The sequence below is a fragment of the Poecilia reticulata genome, chromosome 20, assembly GCF_904066995.2.
Source record: "Poecilia reticulata chromosome 20, P_reticulata-male-v2, whole genome shotgun sequence".
Lineage (NCBI taxonomy): Eukaryota > Metazoa > Chordata > Actinopteri > Cyprinodontiformes > Poeciliidae > Poecilia > Poecilia reticulata.
Window position 1 is genome coordinate 26,602,343 of NC_088849.1, and position 9,409 is coordinate 26,611,751.

Genomic DNA, 9,409 nt, shown 5'->3' on the forward strand with positions numbered 1-9,409 from the left:
GAATTAGACTTTATTTTTATTTATTTATGTAATAGAATCCATCAAAATTTGAATGTAAATCTGAGTTCAACAGATTTTCACTGAAATTATTCTCAACCATAAAATATAACTCTCGTTCTTTTAAATTAAAATAAAAACATATATATTGTTACAGCTGTTTTCTGTTATTTTCATAGTTTTTACCAAAATAAAAGCCACCTTGGACTGGACTTTTATTCTGAAGGCATGATGTATGTTGCTTGAGCTGTGACGTACTTCCTCCTGTCAAAGGTTCACCCTGTTATCTGTCGCTTCTCTGTCTCATTTCCACATCAGATCGCCTGTAAAACCGTCTGAAACCTGTTGCTACTGAATCATTTCACATTATTCAGATTCACTGAAGTTCGAACTGCAGCTTTCTGTTTGCGTCACTTCGGTTACCGGTCAGTTTTCGTGTCTTTTCCGACGTTTCTTTGTCGAAGTTGAATCGCAGTTAGCTCTAGAGCTAGGCATCATACCGTACCGTAAAGAACCAATCAGCGGAGCGATATCTCAAGCATGGACCAATCAGGAGTCGCAGCACAGACGGAGAAGGTAAGCAGACATGTTGCTCAGGGCAGGTTTTAACACTTTATCTTTTCTGTTTTTAGTTTTATTTGATTTTAAACAGTTTATCTCCGTCTTTTAGCTGGTAGGTGAAACCGAGACCTTTTGACCCAATTTCTTTCAAACTAAAATCAAAATAAATCAACTTTATTCTTGTGAAAATGAGAAATTATTCTTTAAATTGGATGTTTCTCTAGTATCGGCCATGTCTGCTGGACGGGAGATAACATTTAATAACTGGGTGTTTCCATCTGTCAACAACAGCTGAGAATCAGACCCAAACCAAACGGCTAAAAATGACTCATTTATCATAAACTAACCTAAATAATGTGAGGCTTAATTAGGGCGACCAGTAAAGAGCAGAAAGGTCAGGAACTTTGAATCGGTTTGTTTGTTTTTCAGGCTTTTTATCCACACAAATCAGGAGAAGCGTATTTTATTCAGCTTACCTTAAAACGTGATAAGTTGTGACCCAAAACGATAATTAATTTTAAACCCTGTTTAGATATCATGATCTTTGTTGTCGTACAGGACCTTTGATACACATTCACAGTTTTAATTAGTCTAAATAACAAACTTAGTGTTTTAATTGAAGGTTTAAAGTTTTCGCTCGTTAAAATGGCAGCAGGAGATCTTCTGGCCTGAATCATGAACAGTTGAAGTTTTGAGTTGTTTTCTGGTGAAACCTGAAATATTGACAGTACAGTGAAAATCATTCCAGATTATTTTTATGATCCCAGACTTTGCGATCATGACGTGTTCATGACGTCAGTTAGTGATCATTATATGAATGTTTGAGACACCAGGCTCTGTGGTTGATGAAAACAAACATGGATTTTCTTCAGAAAACTTCAGAACCGAAGGAAACATTTTTTATTTTTAAAAAGAGAGAGAAGCCAGAATTAAATAAAATCGTGTTTCATCCAAAATCTGAATTTTATATTCAGTATTTGTGTGACGTCATCAGCTGTGGGCGTGGCCTAAATGAGCTCTGAACATGTCTGAACTTGTCCTTCATGACTCAGTTTGGGTGACCTCATCAGGAGAAGAGCCAATCAGAGCAGAGATCTCCACAGCCTCAGCCTAGGAGTAATCAGATTACAACCAAACATGATTACTTCCTGTATTTAACCTGGTTTCACAGGAAAACGGTAAAAGTTCTGGTTTCCTCACATGACCCGGTCAGAACCAAACAGAACCGTTTCTGTTCCTCCAGAGTCCGTGGGGTTCTGTGGGCCCGGCGGCGCCGGCCTGCTCCCTGACAGAGGTGATGAGCGAGCAGCTGGCCCGGCAGCTGGATGAGGAGAACCAGGGCCTCCCAGCGCTCCCACAGTGAGTCCGGTTCACACAAACCGCCTGGTTCTGACCCGCTTGTTGGGTTCTGTAACCCTGTTCTGCTCGGTCCCAGCCCGGCGGCCGACCCGGAAGAAGGTCCGGACACGGACAGCGACCTGATGCTGGCCCAGATGCTGCAGATGCAGTTCGACCGCGAGTTCGACGACCAGCTGCGCCGCGAGGAGAGGAAGTTCAACGGAGACAGCAAAGGTAGAGCGGTTCTGGTTCTGGACCGGCTTCTCACAACCACTGAGACGTCGGGTCCAGAACCAGTTCATGTTTAGGCTGAATTTATTCCCGATTCCTCCCAGAGGTGCAGACTTCCTGTCCGTCCACATCTGAACTGATTCCTGACTCACTTTCCCTAAATGAACTGATTCCTCTTGCATGACTGGATCTGTTTGAAATAAAACGATTCAACGTTCAGCCTGGCTGGGGCAAACCCGTGGTCCAGACTGCTCAGTACTGTGTTCTGACCCGGTTCCATGTCGATCTGGCTCTGTCTGCAGTGTCCATCTCCTTTGAGAACTACAGGAAAGTCCATCCGTATGAGGACAGCGACAGCTCAGAGGACGAGGTGGACTGGCAGGACACGAGACACGACCCCTACCGGGCCGGTGAGGTCCGCTGCAGCACGGGTCGGGGGTCCTGTCCGGAACCAGCGGGTAACCTGTGTGTGTGTGTGTGTGTGTGCGGTCCAGTGAAGCCCCAGGCGGCGCCCCGCAGAGGCTTCAGTGGGAAGGGGAAGAACATCACCACCAAACACGACGAGGACGCCTGCGGACGGAAGAACACGGCCCGCATGGACAACGTGAGTCCATCTGCCTGGTTCTGGTCTGGTTCTGGTTGTCGTCATGGTAACCAGTTTGTGTCTCTGGCCCAGTTCGCCCCGGAGGTCCACGTGGGGGACGGGTTGGGGATGGACCTGAAGCTGTCCAACCAGGTCTTCAACTCCCTGAAGCAGCACTGCTACAGCGAGCAGCGCCGCAGCGCCCGGCTGCACGAGAAGAAGGAGCACTCCACCGCCGTACGTACCCGACCCGGGCTCCGGGCCCGGCTCTGGACCCGGTTCTGACCCGTTTCCCTCCACAGGAGCAAGCCGTGGACCCGCGGACCCGCCTGCTCATGTACAAGATGGTGAACAGCGGAGTTCTGGAGAACATCAACGGCTGCATCAGCACCGGCAAGGAGTCGGTGGTGTTCCACGCCGACGGAGGGAGGTGAGGCCAGGATCCGGGCCGGACGGTCTGGACCCAAACCGTTTGGCTCACGACTCGACCGGATCGGTCAGACAGCTCGGTCGGGTTCTGACAGATTCTCGTCAAATCAGAACTTTCCTGAGTTCTGATCTGTTCAGACTGTAACGGGTTTATTTCTGGGATCGGGACTCTGTTTAGACAAGGTCCTGAACCCGACCTGGTTCCGATCCGTCTGAACCCAACCTGGTTCCGATCTGTCTGGTTCCGATCCGTCTGAACCCGACCGATCCGCCGGGTTCTGATCCGTCTGGTTCCGATTCGTCTGGTTCCGATTCGCCTGGTTCCGATTCGCCTGGTTCCGATCCGTCTGAACCCGACCGATCCGCCGGGTTCTGATCCGTCTGGTTCCGATTCTTCTGGTTCCGATCCTTCTGGTTCCGATCCGTCTGGTTCTGTGTGTCCCAGCCTGGAGGAGCAGCCGGTCCCGGAGGAAGTGGTTCTGAAAGTCTTCAAGACGACGCTGAACGAGTTCAGGAACCGGGACCGCTACATCAAGGACGACTACCGCTTCAAGGAGCGCTTCAGCAAACTGAACCCCAGGAAGGTGATCCGGCTCTGGGCCGAGAAGGAGATGCACAACCTGGCCAGGTACCAGAACGGCCGCCATGTTTGACCGGTGGAACGGCCGCCATGTTTGACCGGTGGAACGGCCGCCATGTTTGACCGGTAGAGCGGCCGCCATGTTTAAGCGGTGGAACGGCCGCCATGTTTAAGCGGTGGAACGGCCGCCATGTTTGACCGGTAGAACGGCCGCCGTGTTTAAGCGGTGGAACGGCCGCCATGTTTGACCGGTAGAACGGCCGCCGTGTTTAAGCGGTGGAACGGCCGCCATGTTTGACCGGTAGAACGGCCGCCGTGTTTAAGCGGTGGAACGGCCGCCATGTTTGACCGGTAGAACGGCCGCCATGTTTAAGCGGTGGAACGGCCGCCATGTTTGACCGGTGGAACGGCCGCCGTGTTTGAGCGGTGGAACGGCCGCCGTGTTTGAGCGGTGGAACGGCCGCCGTGTTTGACCGGTGGAACGGCCGCCTTGTTTGAGCGGTGGAACGGCCGCCTTGTTTGACCGGTGGAACGGCCGCCTTGTTTGACCGGTGGAACGGCCGCCTTGTTTGAGCGGTGGAACGGCCGCCGTGTTTGAGCGGTGGAACGGCCGCCGTGTTTGACCGGTGGAACGGCCGCCGTGTTTGACCGGTGGAACGGCCGCCATGTTTGACCGGTGGAACGGCCGCCGTGTTTGACCGGTGGAGCGGCCGCCATGTTTGACCGGTGGAACGGCCGCCATGTTTGACAGGTGGAACGGCCGCCGTGTTTGACCGGTGGAACGGCCGCCTTGTTGCGCCGCCTCAATCAAACCAGAGGTGACGTCAGGTCGGCGTCACCTCTGGTTCTTTTTAGGGTCGTTTTCTCAGGATGTTCTCTACGTCTGTGTTCCTCCTGAAAGCGGCGCAGCGACGTTTAGCCAGACAGGAAGTTGGTTTTTCCAAATGTTTAGCCTTGTATGATGTTCTTTACATCGTTTTAACATGTATTTAAAGGTAAACCTGGTTCTGGAGGGTTGGCAGGTTTCATTTGCGCAGCGCTAACGTAGAGGAAGCCCTGGACTGAAACCATGGCAACCTTGTCCTCAGGATGAAGAAGGCGGGGATTCCCTGTCCGGACGTGGTTCTGCTGAAGAAGCACATCCTGGTGATGTCGTTCATCGGGAAGGGGCACGTTCCCGCGCCCAAGATCAAAGACGTGGCTCTGGGGTCCGAGGAGGCGGCGGAGGCGTACGGCCAGGTGCTGCAGGTAGGAAACGTCTTTAAAATGTCTGAAATTCATCAGAGGAACCTAAACGGGCCCTAAATACGTTAATCACAATTAACTATTTAATCTCCGTCTATGGAGGGTTTTTTTTTTCTGGACTTTTCTATCAGGCAAAATTTGAGTCGTGCAGAAATCTAAACGCAATGCATTCTGGGAGTCAAGGTTAAGGCTGCTAGCAACTAGCGGCTAATCCTCAGCAGCTCTCCTCTGATCTCTTGCCAGCTGATGCAGCGCCTCTATCAGGACTGTAACCTGGTCCACGCCGACCTCAGTGAATACAACATGCTGTGGTACCAGGGGAAGGTACGGCCCGTTTTCCTGGTTCTGTTCAGGTCCGCCGGTCCTCAGCCTCACCTTCATCCTCCTCCTCCTCCTCCTCCAGGTGTGGCTGATAGACGTCAGCCAGTCGGTGGAGCCCACCCATCCTCACGGCCTGGAGTTCCTCTTCAGGGACTGCAGGAACGTTGCCACGGTAACGGCTGCTTCACTCAGGTACGGCCCGCTTCAGAGGAGGAGTGATGGTTGACGGTTCTGGTTCTGGTCCTCCAGTTCTTCCAGAAGAGGGGAGTGAGTGAGGCGCTGAGCGTCTACGACCTTTTCAACGCCGTCACCGGACTCAACATCCCGGTCAGCGCCGACGACGACGCGCGCTTCCTGGCTGAGGTAACGGAGTGACCGGACCCGGCCGGTTCTGGAGGCAGCATCCTGGTACCAGCTAACAGGCTTCTGGCTCCAGCTACCTGCTAATTTTACCTTCAGCATCGTGATATGGGGTGTTGATTGAAAGAGGCCAAAATATAAGAAAACGTCTCAGACCCGACCGTTCTGGTGACCCGACCGTTCTGAGCGTTTGTGGTGAACCGTCCGTTGTGAGCGTGTTCGATGACCGTCCGTTCTGAGCGTGTGCGGTGACCCGTCCGTTCTGAGCGTGTGCGGTGACCCGTCCGTTCTGAGCGTGTGCGGTGACCCGTCCGTTCTGAGCGTGTGCGGTGACCCGTCCGTTCTGAGCGTGTGAGGTGACCCGTCCGTTCTGAGCGTGTGCGGTGACCCGTCCGTTCTGAGCGTGTGAGGTGACCCGTCCGTTCTGAGCGTGTGCGGTGACCCGTCCGTTCTGAGCGTGTGCGGTGACCCGTCCGTTCTGAGCGTGTGCGGTGACCCGTCCGTTCTGAGCGTGTGCGGTGACCCGTCCGTTCTGAGCGTGTGCGGTGACCCGTCCGTTCTGAGCGTGTGCGGTGACCCGTCCGTTCTGAGCGTGTGCGGTGACCCGTCCGTTCTGAGCGTGTGAGGTGACCCGTCCGTTCTGAGCGTGTGAGGTGACCCGTCCGTTCTGAGCGTGTGCGGTGACCCGTCCGTTCTGAGCGTGTGCGGTGACCCGACCGTTCTGAGCGTGTGCGGTGACCCGACCGTTCTGAGCGTGTTCGATGACCCGTCCGTTCTGAGCGTGTGCGGTGACCCGTCCGTTCTGAGCGTGTGCGGTGACCCGACCGTTCTGAGCGTGTGCGGTGACCCGTCCGTTCTGAGCGTGTTCGATGACCGTCCGTTCTGAGCGTGTGCGGTGACCCGTCCGTTCTGAGCGTGTGCGGTGACCCGTCCGTTCTGAGCGTGTGCGGTGACCCGTCCGTTCTGAGCGTGTGCGGTGAACCGTCCGTTCTGAGCGTGTGAGGTGACCCGTCCGTTCTGAGCGTGTGCGGTGACCCGTCCGTTCTGAGCGTGTGCGGTGACCCGTCCGTTCTGAGCGTGTGCGGTGACCCGTCCGTTCTGAGCGTGTGCGGTGACCCGTCCGTTCTGAGCGTGTGCGGTGACCCGTCCGTTCTGAGCGTGTGCGGTGACCCGTCCGTTCTGAGCGTGTGAGGTGACCCGTCCGTTCTGAGCGTGTGAGGTGACCCGTCCGTTCTGAGCGTGTGCGGTGACCCGTCCGTTCTGAGCGTGTGAGGTGAACCGTCCGTTCTGAGCGTGTGAGGTGACCCGTCCGTTCTGAGCGTGTGCGGTGACCCGTCCGTTCTGAGCGTGTGAGGTGACCCGTCCGTTCTGAGCGTGTGAGGTGACCCGTCGGCTCTGAGCGTGTGAGGTGAACCGTCCGTTCTGAGCGTGTGAGGTGACCCGTCCGTTCTGAGCGTGTGCGGTGACCCGTCCGTTCTGAGCGTGTGCGGTGACCCGTCCGTTCTGAGCGTGTGAGGTGACCCGTCCGTTCTGAGCGTGTGCGGTGACCCGTCCGTTCTGAGCGTGTGCGGTGACCCGTCCGTTCTGAGCGTGTGCGGTGACCCGTCCGTTCTGAGCGTGTGCGGTGACCCGTCCGTTCTGAGCGTGTGCGGTGACCCGTCCGTTCTGAGCGTGTGCGGTGACCCGTCCGTTCTGAGCGTGTGCGGTGACCCGTCCGTTCTGAGCGTGTGCGGTGACCCGTCCGTTCTGAGCGTGTGCGGTGACCCGACCGTTCTGAGCGTGTGCGGTGACCCGTCCGTTCTGAGCGTGTTCGATGACCGTCCGTTCTGAGCGTGTGCGGTGACCCGTCCGTTCTGAGCGTGTGCGGTGACCCGTCCGTTCTGAGCGTGTGCGGTGACCCGTCCGTTCTGAGCGTGTGAGGTGACCCGTCCGTTCTGAGCGTGTGAGGTGACCCGTCCGTTCTGAGCGTGTGCGGTGACCCGTCCGTTCTGAGCGTGTGAGGTGACCCGTCCGTTCTGAGCGTGTGCGGTGACCCGTCCGTTCTGAGCGTGTGCGGTGACCCGTCCGTTCTGAGCGTGTGAGGTGACCCGTCCGTTCTGAGCGTGTGCGGTGACCCGACCGTTCTGAGCGTTTGTGGTGAACCGTCCGTTGTGAGCGTGTGCGGTGACCCGTCCGTTCTGAGCGTGTGCGGTGACCCGTCCGTTCTGAGCGTGTGCGGTGACCCGTCCGTTCTGAGCGTGTGAGGTGACCCGTCCGTTCTGAGCGTGTGCGGTGACCCGTCCGTTCTGAGCGTGTGCGGTGACCCGTCCGTTCTGAGCGTGTGAGGTGACCCGTCCGTTCTGAGCGTGTGCGGTGACCCGACCGTTCTGAGCGTTTGTGGTGAACCGTCCGTTCTGAGCGTGTGCGGTGACCCGTCCGTTCTGAGCGTGTGCGGTGACCCGTCCGTTCTGAGCGTGTGCGGTGACCCGACCGTTCTGAGCGTGTGCGGTGACCCGTCCGTTCTGAGCGTGTGCGGTGACCCGTCCGTTCTGAGCGTGTGCGGTGACCCGTCCGTTCTGAGCGTGTGCGGTGACCCGTCCGTTCTGAGCGTGTGAGGTGACCCGTCCGTTCTGAGCGTGTGCGGTGACCCGACCGTTCTGAGCGTGTGCGGTGACCCGTCCGTTCTGAGCGTGTGCGGTGACCCGACCGTTCTGAGCGTGTGCGGTGACCCGACCGTTCTGAGCGTGTGCGGTGACCCGTCCGTTCTGAGCGTGTGCGGTGACCCGTCCGTTCTGAGCGTGTGCGGTGACCCGTCCGTTCTGAGCGTGTGCGGTGACCCGACCGTTCTGAGCGTGTGCGGTGACCCGACCGTTCTGAGCGTGTGCGGTGACCCGACCGTTCTGAGCGTGTGCGGTGACCCGTCCGTTCTGAGCGTGTGCGGTGACCCTTCACCTCCCTGTCCACAGATTGTTGCCATGGAGAAGCGGAACGAGGACCACGTCCAGAAGCGGGGGAAGAAGACGTTCCCGGTGACGTCGGAGGACGGCGGTCCTCCTTTAGACTCTGATGACTAGTCCCTCCCTCCCTCTAACGACCCGACTCGCTTTGATCCGCCATGTCAGAACCGCTGGCGTCCGGTCCCACCGCCTCCTCCCAGGCGGGACAGAGCGCCACCTCCTGGCTGCAGGAGGCAGAGAGCGTCATGTCCTCCTGCTTATCGCCGTTTGACAATAGAAGCAGACGAAGGTTTTCACTCCGAACCTGATGGGTGAAAGCCAGACGTCCTAGTTAAATCCTCCGAGCTGCAGCTATAAACTGGGTGTTGTCATCATGAATCGGTCTGTGTGTTTTGATTTCTAAAAGGTGTTGAGCTCAGGTTTGCTGCTGAGGCGCCATGTTTGATTTTAACCAGGTGGGACGAAGGAGAACATCAGGATTCATCGACTGAATGTGGAAAATTAAATGTTTGCTGTGAGAAAACAAAATAAATGTTTTTATTCAAACTCATACGAAGTAGATAAACAATAAAAGAATATGAAGCCATGAGAATCTGCTGTTTTTATTTACACACCGACAACCACTGGCTGCTTTTCTGCTGAAAAACATGAAGCACGTGATTCATGACTGATCACATGACTAGATAAGTGAATGCTTCCGGTTTGGCTCTGTCAAAATAAGACTAAGTTACAAGACTGATCCTGTCCCGTTGTCGGATTCAGCATCACCGAACTTCAACCCGCTGGAGATCATGATCTCTAATAAAATCCCCACATCCTCCTGAAGGA

General features: G+C 55.5%; 1 protein-coding gene across 1 annotated transcript; it reads left to right on the forward strand.

Moving 5' to 3' along the window:
* The first annotated feature begins 252 nt into the window (after positions 1-252).
* Positions 253-9,173, forward strand: riok3 (RIO kinase 3 (yeast)). Its single transcript, XM_008396835.3, has 13 exons — positions 253-573; positions 1,802-1,917; positions 1,994-2,130; positions 2,430-2,537; positions 2,622-2,731; positions 2,804-2,947; positions 3,013-3,140; positions 3,585-3,767; positions 4,808-4,967; positions 5,208-5,288; positions 5,368-5,457; positions 5,535-5,648; positions 8,591-9,173. Exons 1-13 carry the CDS (start codon positions 538-540, stop codon positions 8,696-8,698), a joined length of 1,515 nt encoding a protein of 504 aa, XP_008395057.1. The 5' UTR covers positions 253-537; the 3' UTR covers positions 8,699-9,173.
* The last annotated feature ends 236 nt before the right edge of the window (positions 9,174-9,409 follow it).